Raw genomic sequence first — 21,577 nt, forward strand, 5'->3', positions numbered from 1 at the left:
ACACTTATTAATGACTGGATTCCACGAAGATGAAAGCTTATATCCATCGTCCCGGTTGAAATTTTTATGCTTTTTTATTTCAACTGCTTTACGTACCATCCTTGAGTAGAAATGACGTTCCGTGGACAGAATTTTGGGATTGTGAAGCTCAATCCAGCGGTTTGGTCCTGACTCCAACAAATGCTCGGCTATGGCTGACTTATTTACCTGGCGATTTTTAACAGCTGCAATATGTTCCTTGACCCTCTCAGCTATTGTTCTTTTCGTCTATCCGATATAGGAACTACCACAACTACAATCAACCTTCAACCTTAAATATTACTCGTGTGTGTTAGCGTGATAAGTCCCGTTGGTGGTATTTTGACTATAATATAAATATTGACTGAAAATAATCAATTATTTTCTTTGTTACAATAGCAATTCGTGTGAATTACACGACTCCTCAAAAAAAGGAGTGTTTTGAACATGAATCTGCCGTGAGACTCAGTCATATTAAATTATATTTTACCGAATAACTCACTTCTTAGCTGTGCATAGATTTTAGCTCAATATGTTTCGGGATTATTCGTATTCCTCTTAGGACCAACGCGACTCGGCGGCTGCTGCAACACGCGCTCATGTCGAGCTAAACTTGATTTAAGGCGTGAGTTATCCGGTAAAATATAATTTAATAGAAAGGACTGTGTTGTTATCAAGGTAGTTTTAGTACAATACGGCATGTTACATTGTTCACAGAGCAACAACACTTCGACAACCCGGTGTACTCGTTCCAAGGCTCGACACGCGGCGACGACTCCACGACGTTACTCAACAACGCCAATCACATACACAACAACTTTGGCGTTGGCAGCAAACTCAACAACACCACTGTGGAAATGCTCAGGAACAGGGCAACTGGCTCCTCTGACAGTAAGTCGACGATCATCACTAATGGCTCGTCAGTAAAATTTGTCTGCTATTAAAATAAAAATTAATATGTAAATTTGTTGCTGCGCAAAGCTCGACAAAGCCGGGACCAATCTGACTTTTTTTTTTCAATCTTTTTTTAAGTCCGAGGAAGGTTCGTATGCAGAGAAAATTGGAGAAATAGCGGACGAAATCGCGGGCAAAAGCTAATAGTGGAATAAAGATTATGTGATGATGCTGCATACGTCGCGATCTATTAGGATATCTTAAGTAAAGACACGGCTGATATAAATTGCTGAATTATTGACAGTTGAAATGTTATTTTTGTACTGTTAGTGACGTCAAACAGACGCTTTGTAAATAATTTTATTTTTGGTTCTAAGGTACTGCATTAATCCACTATGATTACAATATAGTAATTTAATTTATTTATACGGCGCGAGACAGATCATTAACATACAGCTGTCCGTATATTAATTAAGTCTGACACCCCGTCGTACTAATAAGGCATTTATAGGCAATTAAACACCGATGAATTATTTTCTTTTCAATACTCTACTGACTTTACAGACAATAAATATACTATCTGGGATTTTACTAGATTGCCTACACGCGAAATTCTCGTTCGTGTTTCGAAATAGAGGTTTTGAACTCGTGTTTTTTTTTTTATTGCATCGACTGTTCAGAATAACATAAACTATGATACTTATTGACGTCGACCGGATGGCCAAGTGGTTAGAGAACCTGACTACGACGCTTAAGGTTCTCGGTTCGATTCCCGGCCGGGGCAGATATTTGTATGAATAATACAAATGTTTGTTCTCGGGTCTTGGATGTTTAATATGTATTTAAGTATGTATTTATCTATATTAGTATGTTTATCCGTTGCCTAGTATACATAGTACATACAAGCTTTGCTTAGTTTGGGACTAGGTCAATTGGTGTCAAGTGTCCTGGGATATTTATTTATAAACGCACCTTGCCGAAATAGATTTCATCAAATATATGTAAACTGAGAGCACGACACCTCGATAATGTTTCGTTCTAGACCAATATTTGTGTCGTTCGGCGCGGTAGATGTTGTTATATTTACTGTGTATAACTATAATAGAATAGAAAACTGTAAAAAATCTTGACTTCGGCCATTAAAACTACAAAATGTCTCGAAATTATCTCAAAAACATGCGAACCGATTTTGCCAAACCTTTGCTAAGAACTATCACGGCTAACTTAACATTCTAATTAAAAAAACTTTGTCCGGATCGGGTCATCAGATTGAGAAACACATAAACATTTCATTTGGAAAACCCGTTCGTTTTTCTTCGGAGGTTAAACATAAAATATAATGCAATTCCCTTGTTTTGCGTGCAGCTTACGACCCGCTCTCGTGTATGAAGAACAAGGACGCGGACGCTACCAACCCAAATCTATACCACTGCATCGATGACGAGACCAAGCTCGACCACGTTTACGACGAAATCAAACACAAGGAGGGATACGGTAACTCAACTGTTTTAAATAAATAAATGAAAAAATATAACAAAAAATTAAACTGACTACAAAAAACCATGAAAATTATTTTCTACTAGTCTGAAGTCGGTGCCTCAGTACGAGCCAGCTGGAGTGGACCTATATACCTCAACTACATACTATATATAGAGCTTCAATCACTCCTGCTGGCTTGTGCTGAGGCACTAACTTCAGAATCGTAGATAGTTATTTTCATGTTTTTTTTTGTAGTCGGTTAAATTTTAAATTATAATTTTTTTCACGCTTTTTAGTGTAAATTATCTAAGATACAATTGTTCAATGTCAACTGCTCGTCATCTTTTACGAAAGATTGTTTTTTCCGGTGCAGAAACGTTAAAAATTATTGAGGCGTCCTGGTGCTTCACCAGTTTCACCACCCGTTCCATTTCACCATATGAGAGAGATAGAGAGATAGAGAGAGAGAGAGAGAGAGACATTTATTTACACATATTCGATACACAGAAAAAACACGTTAGGATGAAATAATAATTAAAAAAAAACATCGAATAGTATAAATTGGGCCCCACTCAGCATATGCATTACGATGAGCAGAAATTGCTTAGCAATTGTGTTAAATTAATTGAAATTTAACCCTCACTGAAGCACTTGTTGTTGAGTAGTAGCTCTATTGGTCAAATGTGGTCTTCATCATCAGTTCCACTTCACCAAATGATGATTTTCAAGAGCAAATGCACGAGTTACTACTAAAATATATCCAAATTACCATAGGTGTCCCTACAATAATTGAAGAGTTCCCTCGATTTCCTTAGGATCCAACCATCAGATCCTGATTTGGTGCTTATGGGACCTAATTGAAGGCATTTCAAAACGAACTAAAAACATTTTCAAATCGAATCATAAAAGACGGAGTTCTGCGGTAACAAACATAAAAAATACAACCGAATTGATAACATCCTCCTTTTTAGTTTTAGGGTACCTATGGACGTAAAGTGGGAGTGATTTTTTTCTCTCGACTAATCCCATATTGTGGGGTATCGTTGAATGGGTCTTTTAAAACCATTGCGGAGTTGCTAAGACAATTTTTCTATTCAGTGATCTGTTTGTGAAATATTCAACTTTAAAGTGCAAATTTTCATTGAAAACGAGATTGCTTGAGAATTATTAGTAGTTTAAGAGTAAATAGCAGCCTAAGGTATAAAATATACCTAAACTTGGAAGATTCAGTACACTATACGAAATCCTTAGAAAAAAATATTATATTTATTGCGCTATCTGCCAGTGACGCGGCACCGCAACAATTCGATTCCCAACGGCTTGTGTTAATTTTTTATGTGACCAGTCAAGTATCGCAAATCCAAATCCATCCAAAGAAATGCCCGATTCCCGCTTTACTCACACTCCGAGCTGCTTAACAAAAACGTTCACTCCACACCACTACTATCTATGTAGATTTTGTAACTTACTAAACAAAATTTGGCAAAACAAGTGGTTTCATGTTCTCTTTCCCTTTTACAGAAATGGAGTACGATCATTTGAATTACACTCCACCAGCAAACAAATGGAAGCCGCACTATCAGAGAATGCCTAATGGCTTCACACCGCCCAGCCCGCCGTCGAGTGGAGCCCCCAGTGAGGTGTCAGTTCCACCGATGATACCTCCCTTACCAAAATTAAACGTGGCCCCTGTGCCGCCGATGAGGGATGAGGAACCTCTTAATGCCCCTACACCACCGACTAGAGAGGAACACTCGTCACGGACGAGCGCCGAAGAGAATGACGTTGAGACGCCATGACACAACGAATGGGTGAGACTGTTTGATTCTATTGTGGGTGATTGAGAGGCTTGTGCGTAATTAATTGATACCTGCTGGTCACTCATATGTAGCATCGACCGATCACCCTACACCATAATCGGTGATGTCACAAGGAATATTTTGTACTCGTGAGTGTACTACTCGTGAATTACGTAAGTGATCTCTATAAAGTTTCTTTTTTATTTTATAGCAAGCTTTACTTTAAATTAATTAATTATTTTGTGACCGTATTGTTTAATGTAATGTTAACTGCAAAGTGCGATAATCACATGCCATGCCTTCATGTTCAGGTCGGGGCAGAAATGACTATCTAGTTAGGTACTTACAGAGTAAAAATGAAAAATGCTTTACGACCACAAATACTAATTTTTCCCAATTTACTTAGTGATTGTTAGTACTGCCTTTTGATTTATCTTATGCGACACAATGGCAGTTGTTTTTATTAATATGAGCTTTTTGTACGTATAATGTGTACATTTAGAAAACTTGAAGACCATTCAAAAATAAGAATTTAACCCACCTTTTTAGCCGGAGTGTCGATAATTATGCAGAAATGAACAGCGCTATATTATATACATCTAGTGAAATTAAACCTAAAAAAAAAAATATCCTTCATGAGCGTATTCAGGTTATAATAATGAGATTATGTATGGCAAAAAACTTTGAAATTATATAAATCTGAAAAACCACTAATGTTTACCAACCGATGTAAACAATTAGAACCATAGACAATTTTAGCCTTGAATGTGTGTAGAAATATCAGTCGAGAACAGACAGTAAAGGACTAAATTATAATATTCTTTCCACTCTATTATTATATAAGTAGTACAAAGGAAAGAAACCTTCAGTTACATATTTGCATTTTACTACATACTTACTATATTACGTCACATTGTGACGAAATTTCGTTCAGAGCTTGACCTGAGTACGTAAAATCGACCTAGAACAGAACAGGCGCCCGATATGTAACTTTCTTGCTTCTTTACAACTGTGACAGCTTGTGAAGGCATAATGAAGCAATAACCTTAGTTATATTTCTTAGTATTATAAGCGAGCGACAAAGAAAGTTAATTTCACCGTGGATGCACTTGTTACATTCCACTTGTGTTTTTATATACTTTTGTTTATTAATTTTACAGTTTATACCTATTTAAAGAGCTAAAAATTTATGTACCATTTTATTTTAAATGTATCTAATTTTATATTGGAATAAGTAAAGTATAATTATAATTATTAAATGAATCAATATCATGTAAATCGCATATCTTTATAGGTGACGTAAATGTATATTTCAGTTTTAACTTGTGATGTATGTTTTATTGGTATACACAATAGTTACTAAGAACATTAAAGTATTTAATGAGTATTGTAAAATTTGCTCAAAAAGTGCCAATTTATAAATTGAGTAAAGGTCGTTAGTCGGTTTGAGCCAGCACTTGAAGACTGCGCACTGAATCTCTACATTTTGTTGGATATTCAGAAGAAATATATCTAGCAAATTTATGCGATCAGCCAGTTTCAAGTTATTTTATTCATAGAATATTTATTGTCGACGACCCTAACCCTAACAATAAATAATCTATTCAACTTTACTGTCGTTGGATACGAATTTGCTTTAACCCTTTACCAGGCCCCATAGAACTAGCGTGTCTTCATACGTACTTTATATACTGTTACAACCGTATTTAACGCCTTGTAAAAAATGTATTTACGAAAGTCGGAGATGTTCCTTTAAACCAGAAATAAAAATGTGGGTTGCGGTTATCCCATCGCCTGTCTAAGTAATTAACTGTCATACTCGATTTTGTCTTATTATATTCTTGATCAGGCGAAGGGATATATCCCCACATCTTATTCTTCAGGGAAAGTCTTTAAAAGGAGATTTTACAGCTAGGTACATGAATTCGCTCTAGGTTGAACACAAAAACAGTTTTATTACTTACGTGAGTTTTTATGACACGACAAGACAATTTACCGGGCCATGGGAAGAATAGCTCCCGCACAGTTAAACTCTAATAAGGCCATGGGATAATGTCAACCCACATCCTAATTTTGGTCATACACAAAAATGCATGAATATTTAGCAATGTTTAAGATTACATTACCTTTCAACACTCAAAATCTATAAAATATCAAAAAATTGTTCGATCTATGTACTTCTGTTTCATAGAAATTAAGGAAAGTGTTCCAATTTCTCCGTAGTTTACTGAAATTAGAGTTCAAGTGAATCTAAACGGCTGCCAAAGATATATTACGCGATTTAGAAGCGTGTTGTGAATGAAGATAATAAAATACTATTTTCAGGGACCGACAAATATTTTGTAAGAGGTTTGGAGTTAAAATCTGACTACGGTAACCGATATAATATGTGGAAGGAATATATCCCTTCGTCTGGTAAAGGGTTAACCTTATAGCAGTGTCTGCGAGTATCCCAAGAGTTTTAAAAGTTAGAACTAAATCAACTGGTAGCTATAAAATATTAAATAATATCACTTTGTCACCATTATTATCTTATAATATTGTTTATCTTATTGGATATGGGAATTGTCAGTGTTCAAGTCTTGTACAAAATATACTGACAATAATTTATTTTGTAAAAAATTTACAATGTGGGCAAGTCCAAATTATACGTTATTAAAGAATGTCAAGCCATTTAGCTTTGACACTCGTGTTTAGATTATTGAAACATATAGTTTGTGATAAATTATTTTAAATTATAAGCTGATCGATTTAAATATAAAAATAACTCTTACGAACATGTGATTTTGTTTATTTCGTCCATTTTACCACATTGTTATTTTACAGCGATTTCATTTCATATATTTTATTACTTCAAAAAGTACGAAATTACTGCAAGGTAAGTGTTAACGTCTAATTGCGTGTTACTATAGCAAATATTGCCACAGCTGGTCTTTCTTCTGTGACGCGTGTCTTTTTTGATTAAACCAATAAAATTGTAATTTATATAGCTCGAAGCGTAAAGTAGCTGTAAGTGCCTCAGCCACAGCGCGTGATAATCACCGCTTACTATTTAACAGATATATTATAAATTGTCTGTGCAATATGAAAGTGATAGTGGTTATTATATCGATATTGACACTACAGGTAAGTTAAGCATTTTTTTATCGCGTGGGTGGGACATTTTTGTTTTTTCTTATTAATTAAGCGTATGGCTCCATATTATCAGGATATCCGCATTTTCAAATCCGGATAGGAAGCTCCTCATCCGGATAATTTGGATAATTCGAATATAAGATATTTATACGCGCGCGCGCGTGGTACATCAGGTCAGTATAGTGTATGCAGCATAATTCGTTTTTTGTTTCCTTTCATAAATATATGTATTTGTATGTATGTATGTAAACTCTTTATTGCACATAAAAATAACATTACAAATACACAGAGAGGAGAACAAAGGCGAGCTATCACTAAAAAGGGATCTCTTCCAGCTAACCTAGTTAGGTTTGTTTTTCCTATTACAGGCGTCTGCGTCTTTCTTCGATGAATTCCGTGGCGCCGTGTCTTCGGTTGAGAGCAGCTTCGGGAAGTTGTTGAGTGATGTCATATACGACGTGAAGGAGACTATAGACTGCACCTTATTGGCAGTCGAGCAGGTGCTGGCGCTAGGTATATTTGGAGATTCGTCAGACTATGAGAATAGGTGTAGAGATACATCGGAGCCTCCCGTTCAACCAGTGATAGTAATAAATAGCCAACCTGCACCGCCTCCCGTTCAAGACACATCACATGAGAAAATAGTTCCTGTGCTCAGCATCGCAGAGAATCGACAAGTTGATACATCAATATTGGATGTGGATGAGGTGCTGGCCGAGGTTCTAAAAAAAGACGACACTCACTCTCAACTGGAGGGTGTAAAATTGGCTCTTAAAAACGAAACGGCGCGTTTAAATGAGATTAGTGACTTATTAAGAAAACAACTTGAAGAACTTTCGAATGAAGTCAAAGACAAATTTAAGGCCATTGATTTACAAACGTCGGAACCATCAGTTGAAAGTATTTGGAACGATATCAAGTTATTGCATGAAATAGAACATAAACATCAAAACACAGCAGAAGCTAAGAAGATTAGTCATATCCTTGATCAGATTTTAAGTATTTTGGATGCGAATGAAGAAGACCGCACGACTGCAGACGATTATAAAATAAAAGAAATTATGCGCAAACTAAGCAAGCAGTCTAAAGATAACGACTTGTGGAAAGACGCTGATGATTATCCAAAAGATTTCCGTGACTATGCAAAAAGGTTATTTGACGAAAGTAGAGGGTCTACGTCACCAGACGATGTTAAAAAAAAGCCTGCTGATGCTGATGAACAAGAAAAATCAGAATCGAGCGGTAATAGCAAAGAAAAAAGCAAATCAGATGACAAAAAAATAGAAAAGTCAGTATCAGACGATGACAAAAAAGATACGCCTGATAAAGGTGATAGCAAAAAGAAAAAAGCAGAATCGGACGACGTAAAAATAGACAAGGCTAAATCTGACAACGACAATAAAAAGAAACAGGATGAACCTACTACAGTCAAGCCTAAGAAGCGGAAGAGAAAGACCAAAGCCACTACTACCACAACCACTACTGAGAAACCACTAACTGTTGAGGAATTGGCTGCAGAATATGGATCTTTGTTTGATGTCATGCCAGATATCGATAGCATACATGCCCAGCAAGCGGCAGAAAGCGCTAAAAATATCATTGAGGATACTAAACTGAACGATGAAGTTATGAATAGTTTAGCTGATATTAAATCTAGCAAAGGTGTGCGCGACCTTTTTGACAACCTTGATAGCCTTGATGAATAGAGGCCAACGCCTAAGTGCTTTAGAAGATAAAATAAAGTAATAGGCAGTTAACCAAACATATTGCGACTTCATATCAAACTTAACGTCGTTGTAATTTGTTTTGGATTGACTGAATGTGATACCGCCTTAAATAGTAATAGGTTAGGTACTAATATCTATCTAGGATAAAGCTTTATAAAACTCGAAATCTTCTATTTATGTAACCTTTTTGTTTTTCCTTTTTGTACAATGAAGAGTATAAACAAACAAACAAACATCTATGGAAGCAAAATAATTGTACCTAATCATGCTCATTGGGTTCTCCTAAGGAAGCCCGAAAAATTTTAATCCTATTTTCACTACCACTAATTTCACTAGTCCTAAAATGAAAAAGCCGAATTTTTAATTTTCCTAACTATTCATTAGCCCTAATTTTAGCATTCCGAATTTACGTTATATTTAATTTCACTAGCCCTAAAATCAAAAAGCCGATTTTTTTATTTTCCTAAGTATTCATTAACTCTAATTTTAGCATTCCGAATTTACGTGGTACCTAATTTTACTGGCCCTAAAATCAAAAAGCCGATTTTTTATTTTCCTAACTATTCATTAGCCCTAATTTTAACATTCCGAATTAACGTTGTACCTAATTTCACTAGCCCTAACATCAAAAAGCTAAAACATTATTTTCGTCAAATGTATTGATTGGAACACCTTAATTTGGCAACATATTGAATGTCATCCATCCAACCTACTTTCCTAGTGGGAGTTATCTTAGCTGCTATAAAAAAAACCTAACATCGAAGGCTAAGGCGGGAGGTACGCTCCGTTTCGCTCCCGCCTTAGCCTTCTGAACCTAACCTATCCACGTCGCTTCTTCCCCAAACCGTCTTGCTCGCTCGCTTCGCTCGCTCGCACGCATTTTATTTTATCTTTAGTACAAGTAAACATGGGGGTTCATAACTTTAGGTCTATTAATCTTTAGGAATAATCATTATTAGTTTAAGTAATATTAGAGCATTAAATATTTAGTATGAATAAACATTAGGGTTCATTACTTTAGGTCTATTAATCATTAGGAATAATCATGATTACTTTTAGTAATATTAGAGCATTTAAAGTTTAGTACAAGTAACCATTAGGATGTAAAACTTTAGGTCTAGTAATCTATTTGGACATACAAGTTTAGCTGTTATAATATTAGGGCTAATGAAAATTATATCTAACATTGGTATGCCTAGTGAAATTAGCTTTTATGATATTCGGTCTAGTGAGGGTGATGTACTAGGTAAAAGAACATCGTGCAATTGGATAATGAAAATACAGACCTGAAATGACGTGTGAGATACACACGAGTACATTCCTACCAATGTTATGTAAACGTATCTTTATTAAGAAACATGTGTTTCTTTTTTTATTAAAGATTAAGGTTCGAGGCGATTGGGAAATAAACACACGCATTCTATATTATAACGATTTTATTAACAATATAAATACGTAATTACAAACTTATTATACTACAATTGAGCTGCGCTACTCTACTGCGAGCTGTCCAACGTGCTTATTTTAGACTGTTCTAGATTGGTTACTCCTTACAAGGCCCTGCAGGCCGGAACGCTAAACCGTACGCCCACCTCCAGTGGCCATGTCGCTCATACCCACTTAGTATCCAATGTGTAAATCTATCGTATTCTGCATCACTTAGCAGTGCTTCCATTTCGAGTTTTATATAAATTATTATTTCTCGTTTTATACTTGACACGAAAAGCGTTTTATAATTAGCAATTTTTAATGTGTTTTCTTTTTAATTTTGTACAAATATAATATTTAAAATTGTCATTTAATTTTCTGTTCTTATTAAAATTAAGACTTAATTTTCAATTCCTGGCCAAAAATTTGGCACGACTTGTTTAAAATACCTATTTCCAAATATTTGATTCCTCCGAAAAAGACAATGGCACATTTTACTTTTTCACAACAAAGTACAAAACATAATACTTCTATCAAATAAAGAAGCATAATGATACTGTCGCTAACACACTTAACTGACCATTCGTGCACTTTTTCACGTTGTATATCGCGTGACTGTACCTAATTACCAGTTATATGTACTAAATAGTAGGTACATAGGTACATAACCGTGTTAAAAAAATACAAAATATTTAACCTAAGTCATAATGTGTGATATTAAATTATAATGTACCAATACTGAAGAATACAAAATCAAAGAATAATTAAGTTAGGATATAGGCTCTATCAGAGCAGAAGAAACCATCTCTAAGATTAGATTTACCATTGTTTATTGAATGAATTGAGCAATTGCTTAAAATAAACTGCTAAATATTGTACTTATTATCATAAGGATAATTGTTTACGTACTAAGTGGGCGAGCGCGCGCTCGCGGGCGTCGCGCGTCGCCGCGGTGCGTCGCCTCCGAAAGGATATGTACAGTACAACAGTTATTTGCAGAAATGAATATATTTTCAATATTTTCTGTTTTATGTTTTGCATTTCATTGTATAATCACACCTAATCCTTCAAATGTAAATATTCGACTGATATATAAATAAAAATACAATATCTTACTTTGTTTATTTCTTACATAGCGGCATATTGATTTCAATTCTACATTTTTTTTTCTTATAAATAATAAAATCGATATTTTTACTTTTAAGTACATGTTCTATTCTACGACAAATTTGTGAAATTGCTTAGAAGATTAAAGAAGTTCCCGCTGAAAGACCCTTGGGTACTCCGGGCTACCAAAGATGTACATGTATTTATCAGTAGTTCTATTTATTCTCGAATTCGATTTCGCGGTACCCAAGGGGTGCGGAAACAAGATAATTGATTTGACCATTTATCAAGTCAGCTGGTAATTATGTAGAAGTACGTTTAAATATACTTATGATGATAATTGCTTAGTTGTCCTAATCTATTTTGATTCGATGTCTACTTATTTGCTAACAATAAGGTAGGTATGGTATAAAACAAACGCGCGCTTAATTAATTAAATCTTACGAGAATAAAGCGAGGTGCGATTAGGAGATTACGTATACATACGACACGACGCGAGCGCCGGCGCGGGCGCGTGAGCGGGCTACGGACTACGCGATGTCATATTGAACACAGACAATATTCATTTGGTGGTGTTTAGTTTTATTAATTAGGGGTTATTATCAATAAGTTCAATAAAAGATATAAGTAATTCTCGTTATCTCTTTGCACTTACAATTATTAGCACTTTGGGCAGTATCTTAAACTGGAAATTATTAACGTTACCTCGACATCACAACTCCAAATTTTACCTAACTGGCAGACCAAGTATAAAGGCGAGCATAAGTATAAGGGCAAGGGTCAAAGACGATATCGCTCGCTATTCGCCCTTCCATACAGTCGTAAAGATTTATCATTGTTGTAGTTGTTCGGGAAATGTTCTCGTTCGCCACTTGTTTATCTTTATGTGTCGACGCCGGCATAGATAAACTGATCAAAGCGGAATGTGAATATTAATTTGAACCGCATATAATCCTTCAGTGCAGGAAGGGCGCACGAACCTTTTAAGCGTTTTATTTGTTCTCTGTTTGCCTACCACACTCCTTTATTGAATCGGTACGTTTTAAACAATATTAAATACAGCCGGGACACAAAATGTTTGCTACAAATTATTGTCACGCTTTTGTATTGCAATTTTATAAAGTTTTGACGTGTAATGATAGTTGTAGAGAGAAGTCGGCTATGATGGTAGGTATAGCCATCAAGAGGTAAAGAGGTGAATAGATTAGAACGGAATTGGAACATAACGGGATATTAGGTGCAGAGCTTAAGAAATACGAGAGGTCCTTAATTAGTCTAATACATATAGATAATGTATACGTGTCGTGGAATAGAACACGTGCCGGGCGGGACGGGTGTGCGTTAGGTCTCGTGCGACGGTTGCCAATTTTGCTGTGATTAATTTGTTCGGTACCTCCCAAGCCCAATCTCTTAAGCCGTGACATGGGGCACATTAGATAACTCACGTAATCAATTTAATCACAACACATTACCAACGGTCCAGCAGGGAGTGGTTTTTGAGTAACAAACGCTCGAAAGAATCGATTAAAATAAAACCGATAAATAATTTTTTGAACAAAGCTTGTTCTCGTCTGATAATTCTTACCTGCGTTTTAGATCAAAAATTGTGATACCTGGGCCAATCAACTATTTTACTGATACTTTGGACGTCTCCTGCGTTACCAAAAAATCGTACTTCCAACAAGATATTTCACGGTTTAATAGGTTTAATAGCTTAAACATCTATTAAATTACAGAAAAAACATGTTTACTTACCTACAAATATCTGCAATTGTTAGAAAAGTGTCGCGGACAGATTAGTGTCGGTAAAAAAGTGGCCCACCTGCCAATATTTACATTCAGAAAATAGGTAGGTAAGTACTCAACAAATTTTAACGTGCAGTTTTATTGACACACATCGAGCTAATCTTTTGAGCGCTTGATACTTTCCATGCTAGATCTCCATGACGCGTGGCGGCTAAACATGACAGGCCTAACTAATAACAAGTTAGAATTGACATGTCCAATGAATTTAACCTCCACGAGAGAACTAGAATAGAATCACTCCTCGAAACGGTTGGCACGAGGGCCGCGACTTCGCTTTGTCATTTCAATTTTATACTTATTTCTAAACCAGCAGAATAAGATACAATCAGATAATACTAATGTAATGAGCCTTAAAGTTATTTTCTATATAGTTAATCGCTAAAGCAATTTCGAAACGGCAATAGTGATTACACTGTCTTGAACCTATCTTCTGGATCCACCCTGCTGTGTTAGATGAAATGTGAAATGCGAAACACAAAGCGTCTCGCAGCCTCGTGCTAACCGAAAGTTAGTAGGGTTTACGCCGGCGGCGGACAGCGCACCAGAGTGGAGGTGGCGATCTGGTTGAAATGCTTGTCTATGGGTACGCGGTCGTCGTAGAGTGTCGGCGCCTGCAGGATGATGCCCGCGGTGCCCACCAACACGGCCAGCGTGAAAATCCACAGGAACAGCCGGTCCAGTACCATCGCCACGTACTTCCAGTCCTCTTTTACCTGTACATGAGTATAGTTTGTTCTAGCTCGTAAAGTCGGAATGGCTTAAGATGTTTCAAGCGTATATGTGCGTATATCGTTCGAAATTCGTTTGTCCTCATATTAGTTGATATTGGGCTTGCGATTTTTTGAAAGTAAAATTTTCATAAATCACATTGTTGAGATTGATATCTACAATGACTGAATATTCAAGTACCTACTGAGCGGGTCAAGGCGCCTGCAAAATGTTGTAGCAAACGGCACGAAAAGCAATGAGAAGATTTTGAGCGAACACGCGCTACTGTAAGAAGATTAGTTACAAATTTTACGCGAAAAAAAATCCTCCCCCCACACCGACCATAGGTACCTACGTAAGCTTTATCAATTTACCTTAGTAGAATCCTCTAGCATCCTAGTGTGCTCGGCGATAAACCGTACGCAGAAGCAGGTGCGGTGCACCTCCGGCGGGCAGGAGGAGTGGCTAAAGCCGGGCGGCGGATCAGGCACAGGACTGAGCTCCTCCTCCGCGGCCGCGCCCAGGGCGCCGCCTTCTGAGGACCCGTGCACCACGCAGCTGCCGCCGAAGCGGTTGCTGTCGCTCATGCTGCACAAGACATCGAAAATCAATGAAATCATTCAAGAGCTAAAAATCACTGTCAGATCAGATATAGGTAGCGTAAATGCCTGTACCTAAGACTTAAATTTTCAGTTTTAAGCGCATGATAAAGATATAAAGCCACAATTGAGATCGCCAATCTGTCATAGGTACCTATAAATAGCATAAAAATAACTTTATTTGGCTGAAAAGAATTCTACTATTTAATATTAGGCATATTGTTTCTGAACTATTGCAGTAGGTATAGGTAGCTATTAAATTAACGAACGTGTTGGAGAGAATGTTGCGCTAGTAAGATACGTACTAACTTAGTGTTAAAAAACATTAAAAAAAGCTATATTTATTTATGTGTTTGACGCGTATGTATGTATGTATGCCTATTCCTATGTCCTCTCGTAACTACTCAACTGCTGAACCGATTTTTATAAATAATACGTGATTGGATTCGTCTTAATGACGCGAGTGACACTGTGTACATGAAATTCTTAAAAAATCAAAATGGCGGATTTTTGGCGCCAAATTATAAGTTTTCAAATATATTTTTTTATTCAAACCTATCGAGTGGGGTATCACCGTATATGGGTTATAACCGTTTTAATATACCATTTTCACAGAAAAGTGTGAAATAAAACAAAAAATATAAAAAATCAAAAAACCCGACTGCCTTAAAAAACACTAAAAAGAAGAAAACTAGACTTGTTTTCTTCTTTTTAGTATTTTACGGCGGTGGGTTAGGTGGAAACTTTAATCGTGCTTTCGACCCATTGGAGGCGTTTTCAGTAGGCTGGAATACGGTTTCAGGCCGTTTCAGAGGATGCTCTATCACATATTAGTTTATCAAAATTTCACCCAAGTTGCCGTCGTTTTCAGGCGCCTGAAACATGTTTTCAGTCCGTTTCAGGCCACCCTCTATCCGATGACGCCATAACCTGAAAACCCGTTTTCAGGCGTTTTCAGGGCCCCTTATGGGCCTTTGAAGTACATTTCAGTATATGGCGAAATTTCCAATAGGAGTGAAAGAGATAGCACGATTAGAAAGAGACAGCTATACTGAGAACATTCGAGAAGGTGTGTGACAAGGATAGCCTATATGTGTGAGAGAAACAGACTGATGATCCTGTTTCCGGAATATTCTAGTAACTGTGTGAGAGAGATAGCACATGAAAGAGACAGACACTCTACTCGTTTCCGGAACATTCGAGATGTAGGTATGACGTCCTAGCTGGACTGTTCTCGAACTTTGTGGACCGATTCACCGGGGTATATAAGCCGGGTGAGGTTGCGGCGGAGGACAGTTTCGAATGCGATACCGAGCGATAAACATCGAAGAGAATCAAAGCGACTTGTAAGTGAGTTTTAGAGTGCGAAATTACTGTGAACTGTTTTTTAAGTGTTTTGTAAAGTTAAGTAACAGTGTGAAAATAAATCCTACTCTTATTCATCGGTGTTAAAAGTGCTTTTCAATCACGAACCCACCCCACGAACGTAACATTTGGTGTCAGAAGTGGGATTGAAAATGCCGCTTACTCCGCGAGAAGAAGAGAAGGAGAGGATGCAGACCCGAAGCCGCGCCGCAGCTGGGACCCTACAGACACCGCCGCAGCGTCAGATACAGCGGCGGCAGTATCCCCAAAGCCGGAAATAGACGTCAACGCGATTCTGGTCCTCCTGAAAGAACAAGCTAGAAGGCAGGAGGAACAAGCTAGAAGGCAGGAGGAACATGCTAGAAAGCAGGAGGAACAAGCTAGGATTCTACAGGAGGAACAAAAGAACCAGTTTGAACTCCTCCGTGAGGTACACGACGCAGCCGCAGAATGGAAAAGGAGATGGCTGAGGTCCAGGATAAAATTGTGGCAGTTGACATTAAAGTCGAAAATCACGAAAAGCGCCTCAACGGTGTCAACGAAAAGGTAGAAGGCCACGAGAATCGCCTGCAGAAGTTGGAGATTAAAGTGGCCAACGGCACCACTAGTTTATCGGGTGCACCAGCCACAGGAGGTGAAAAGTTAAATTACCTCCATTTGATGGTACCTCTTCATGGGCCGCATACAAGCACCAATTCGAGTTGGTTGCCGAAACGAATGGCTGGAGCAAGGATTATGCAAAAACGGCACTGAGTTTGGCGCTACGGGATGAAGCTCTCAGTGTCTTGGAAACGTTGGGGAAGAATAAGACATACGACCGTCTCCTTGAAGCTTTAGAAGCACGCTTCGGTGACAGTCATCTAGAGCACGTCTACAGAGCTCAACTGAAGGATAGGACCCAGGGTCGTAATGAGTCATTACAAAAGTGGGCCCTAGAAATAGAGAAACTGGTCCAAAAAGCATACCAAGATTCATCCTCTTTTACGGATGGAATGCTAGTGCAGACATTCATAGATGGGATTCGAGACTTTGAAGTGAGGGCTGCTGTACGACTGGGTCACCATGGGAGTTTGAAGGATGCGCTTGCCCATGCCCTCGAGGTGGAAGCTGTACGCCAGGACCCAACAAGATCCTTCAGGGTGCGCGAAGTCGCTGCCAGGGAGCCGATTGCTCCACCTCGAGAAACGGGACCTCGGTGTTACAACTGCGGGAACGAGGACACATGCAATCTGGCTGCCCGAAAAGACATTGGAGGCGACGAGACTCGGACCAAATGGAGAGGCCAGCAAGCTCTGGTAGTCCAGAGCGGCAGCAGCAGGGAAACGAGTAAAAGCCAGGACTATGGGACGAGTGCTGGCTGGTGGTCAAAATGTCCCAGTTATGATCTCCCAGGCGAACAACGGGAACAGTCTGGCTGTCAAAGGAGAAATTGGTGGAGTACCATGTCACCTTACTATCGACACCGGAGCTTCTCGGACTGTGATCAGTTCTCGACTGCTAAAACACCTGATCAGAGATCATCTAGTCCGACCAATGCATCTTCAGCTGCAAACGGCTACCGGCCAGAACATTTCCGTCCAAGGGGAGCAAGAAGTGTCAGTAAAGATTGGAGAAAAGAAGTACTGGCACAAAGTCATCATTGCTGACATCGTAGACGACTGTATTATTGGTCTAGATTTTATGAGGAAGTACGAATGTAAGATCGACTTAAAAGGCGGCGTGCTGAAATTTGGGGCTTATGAAGTTCCTATGGAGGGTGAAGTGGGTGGACATGTCTTCTGCGCTAGAAGGACTACACTTCAACCGAGATCGCAAGCCCTAGTTCCAGTGAAGTTGCCATATGGTATGAGACAAGGATCTCATTCCTGCGTGTTAATAGAGAAAATAGCTGGCAGTAAGCCGTGGATACCAGCTCGCACAGTGGTAATGACGTCATCTGCAGCATTTATAAGGGTTCTTAATTTAAGTGACACTCAACACGTCCTAAGTAAAGGAACCCTTATGGGGACATGCGAGGCAATCTCTTGGATACGGAGTTGCCATGGGCCAAGCGAGAACAAGTTGCAAGAAGAAGTTGTGGATATTGGAAAATTATTGGAAAACTGCGAGAATGATCTCACGGAGGAAGAACTTCTAAAGGCGCGTAATCTACTAAAGCGCTATAGGAGTGTCTTCTCTGCACATGACAGTGATATCGGGAGAACTGGAGTAGTGCAGCACGAGATCGACACTGGAGATGTCATGCCTATTCGACAGCGACCTCGGCGAGTTCCAGTAGCTCGAGAAAAAGAAGTCGAAGACATGATCAAGGAAATGAGGAGGGACAAAGTAATAGAACCGTCGACCAGCCCTTGGTGTTCTCCAGTAGTCTTGGTGAAAAAGAAGGATGGAACTATGAGATTTTGCGTTGACTATCGTAGACTCAACAACGTGACTAAGAAGGACAGTTATCCATTGCCGAGGATAGACGACACTTTGGACACTTTAAACGGCATGAAATGGTTTTCCACCTTGGATTTGAAAAGTGGATACTGGCAAGTGGAAATCAAGGACAAAGATAAAGAGAAAACAGCCTTCTCAACTGGTAAAGGACTTTGGCAGTTTAATGTTATGCCGTTTGGGTTGTGCAATGCACCGGCAACTTTTGAGAGGTTAATGGAGCAAATACTTGCCGGCCTCCTGGGTGATACTTGCCTAGTGTATCTGGATGACATCATAATTGTAGGTAAAAATTTCGATGACCACCTTAAGAAACTGGAGCAAGTTTTGTCCAAGTTGCGTGACGCAAATTTAAAACTAAGTCCGAAGAAATGCTCATTCTTTAAGCGTAAGGTTAACTACTTGGGACATGTAATTTCATCAGAAGGCATCCAGACAGACCCTGAGAAGATAAGTGCAGTTAAGGACTGGCCAACACCGAAAGACAAGACAGCAGTGCGTGCCTTTTTAGGACTTTGCTCGTACTATCGCCGATTTGTGAAGAACTTCTCGGATATAGCAAAGCCTTTGCACCAGCTGACGGAAGAGAAACGACCATTTAATTGGGATGAACAGTGTGCAGCAGCCTTCTCAGATCTCAAACAGAGACTTTGTGAAACACCTATTTTGGAATATCCCGACCCGGATAACGAGTTTGTTGTTGACACTGATGCAAGCAATACGGGCATCGGAGGAGTCTTGTCACAAAACAAAGGAGATCAGGAAGTTGTGATAGCCTATTTCAGTAAATCGTTATCGAAACCCGAGAGAAATTACTGCGTAACTCGGAGAGAATTGCTGGCAGTCGTTAAAACTTTGCAGCATTTCAGCAAATATTTGCTTGGACGCAAGTTCCGAATCAGGACTGACCATGCTGCTTTAAAGTGGTTGTTAGAGTTCAAGAACCCCCGAGGGTCAGGTGGCACGCTGGATCGAACAACTGCAGGAATATGACTTTTCCATCGAGCATCGAAGTGGAAAGTCACATGGAAATGCAGATGCCCTCTCCCGAAGGCCTTGTCCGGATGACTGCAAACACTGTTTAAGACAAGAGGATAAGGACTGCGTGAAGATGTTGAGGACCGACACTGTTAGCGAAGAATGGAGTGACGCTGTCATGCAAGAAGCACAACAGGAAGATCGTGACATAAAACCCATTTACGACTGGATTAACGGTGGAATGCCCAAACCAAAGTGGTGTGAAGTAGCTCCGATGAGTACAGTGACCAAGAGCTACTGGGCGCAATGGGAAAGTCTGATTATGCACAATGGCGTACTGTGTAGGAAATGGGAGTCAGCGAACGGAAGGATGCTCACCTTCAAGTGGTCGTACCAAGAAAGAGAGTTAGCGATGTTTTAAGATCCTTTCATGATGGCATTTCCGGCGGGCATCTAGGAGTAAAAAGGACTCTGATGAAGATTCGACAACGCTTTTACTGGATACACTGTCGGGAAGATGTGGAAGACTGGTGTAGGAAGTGTACTAGCTGCTCGTCGGTCAAGGGGCCACATACACGCAGTAGAGGTGCGCTTAAAGTTTATAATGTGGGGGCACCTTGGGAAAGAATTGCTTTGGACGTCGCAGGCCCGTTCCCGATCTCTGACCGCGGAAACAAGTACATCCTTGTGGTCATGGACTATTTCACCAAATGGCCTGAAGTGTTTGCCATTCCAAATCAAGAGGCAGTCACAATAGCGGAAACTGTAGTGGCTGAAGTATTTTGTCGGTATGGAGTACCTCTTGAGATCCACAGCGATCAGGGAAGAAATTTTGAATCTCTGGTGTTTCAGGAGACTTGCCGAGTCATGGGAATTCATAAAACTCGGACTACGTCCTATCATCCACAGTCAGACGGGATGGTCGAGAGATTCAATCAGACTCTGGAACGACATTTGGCCAAAGTAGTTGACAGCCATCAAAAAGATTGGGACAGGCATATTCCACTCTTTTTAATGTCATATCGGACCGCAGTTCACGAAAGCACGGCCGTGACACCTGCGTGTGCTAATTTTGGAAGAGAATTGCGTTTACCTGCGGATCTACTGACCGGACGACCTCCAGATGCACCAAAGACGATTTCAGAATATGCAAGTGAACTGCGAAACCGGATTGATGGTGTTCACAATCATGTTCGTGAACACGGACTGCAGGCCAGCGAAAAGATGAAGACCAGATATGACCGGAAGTCTAACCAGACGAGATTTGAGGAAGGATCGTTGGTGTGGCTACATAACCCTATGCGAAAAAAAGGGAAGTCCCCGAAATTATCACCGAGTTGGGAAGGGCCGTACAAAGTAGTCACTAGGATCAACGATGTCACATACCGGATACAGCGTAACGCGCGTAGCCCCTGTAAGATTGTTCATGTTGATCGGTTGGCCAAATACCATGGATCTAATGATGCTCGGGACGAGCATGTCTTAGGAGGGGGCAGTGTTACGGCGGTGGGTTAGGTGGAAACTTTGATCGTGCTTTTCGACCCATTGGAGGCGTTTTCAGTAGGCTGGAATACGGTTTCAGGCCGTTTCAGAGGATGCTCTATCACATATTAGTTTATCAAAATTTCACCCAAGTTACCGTCGTTTTCAGGCGCCTGAAACATGTTTTCAGTCCGTTTCAGGCCACCCTCTATCCGATGACGCCATAACCTGAAAACCCGTTTTCAGGCGTTTTCAGGACCCCTTATGGGCCTCTGAAGTACATTTCAGTATATGGCGAAATTTCCATAGGAGTGAAAGAGATAGCACGATTAGAAAGAGACAGCTATACTGAGAACATTCGAGAAGGTGTGTGACAAGGATAGCCTATATGTGTGAGAGAAACAGACTGATGATCCTGTTTCCGGAATATTCTAGTAACTGTGTGAGAGAGATAGCACATGAAAGAGACAGACACTCTACTCGTTTCCGGAACATTCGAGATGTAGGTATGACGTCCTAGCTGGACTGTTCTCGAACTTTGGTGGACCGATTCACCGGGGGTATATAAGCCGGGTGAGGTTGCGGCGGAGGACAGTTTCGAATGCGATATCGA

The 21,577-nt window shown here is 39.4% G+C and overlaps 3 protein-coding genes across 5 annotated transcripts in view; 2 read left to right on the plus strand and 1 right to left on the minus strand.

Moving 5' to 3' along the window:
• Positions 1-6,967, plus strand: part of drpr (multiple EGF like domains draper) — a gene marked incomplete in the record, with an annotated part of 57,111 nt that extends 50,144 nt beyond the window's left edge. The window contains 3 exon segments of the mRNA XM_074086986.1: positions 736-909; positions 2,278-2,406; positions 3,913-6,967. Coding sequence (XP_073943087.1) covers positions 736-909; positions 2,278-2,406; positions 3,913-4,190 — 581 coding nt within the window.
• Positions 6,968-7,033: 66 nt separating this feature from the next.
• On the plus strand, positions 7,034-11,511 carry LOC141427487 (uncharacterized). Its single transcript, XM_074086991.1, has 2 exons — positions 7,034-7,316; positions 7,694-11,511. The coding sequence occupies exons 1-2, from the start codon at positions 7,275-7,277 to the stop codon at positions 9,029-9,031; spliced, it is 1,380 nt and encodes a 459-aa protein (XP_073943092.1). The 5' UTR covers positions 7,034-7,274; the 3' UTR covers positions 9,032-11,511.
• The window catches only part of LOC141427485 (acetylcholine receptor subunit alpha-like), a 113,326-nt gene continuing 102,219 nt past the window's right edge, over positions 10,471-21,577 (minus strand). For all 3 annotated transcript variants that reach the window (XM_074086990.1, XM_074086989.1, XM_074086988.1), the window contains 2 exons: positions 14,476-14,689; positions 10,471-14,106 (listed from right to left, as the gene is read on the minus strand). In XM_074086990.1, the coding sequence (XP_073943091.1) occupies positions 13,912-14,106; positions 14,476-14,689 (409 nt within the window). In that variant the 3' untranslated portion in view covers positions 10,471-13,911. The remainder of the gene's footprint in view (positions 14,107-14,475; positions 14,690-21,577) is intronic.

Source organism: Choristoneura fumiferana, chromosome 4, assembly GCF_025370935.1.
Source record: "Choristoneura fumiferana chromosome 4, NRCan_CFum_1, whole genome shotgun sequence".
Taxonomy (NCBI): Eukaryota; Metazoa; Arthropoda; class Insecta; order Lepidoptera; family Tortricidae; genus Choristoneura; species Choristoneura fumiferana.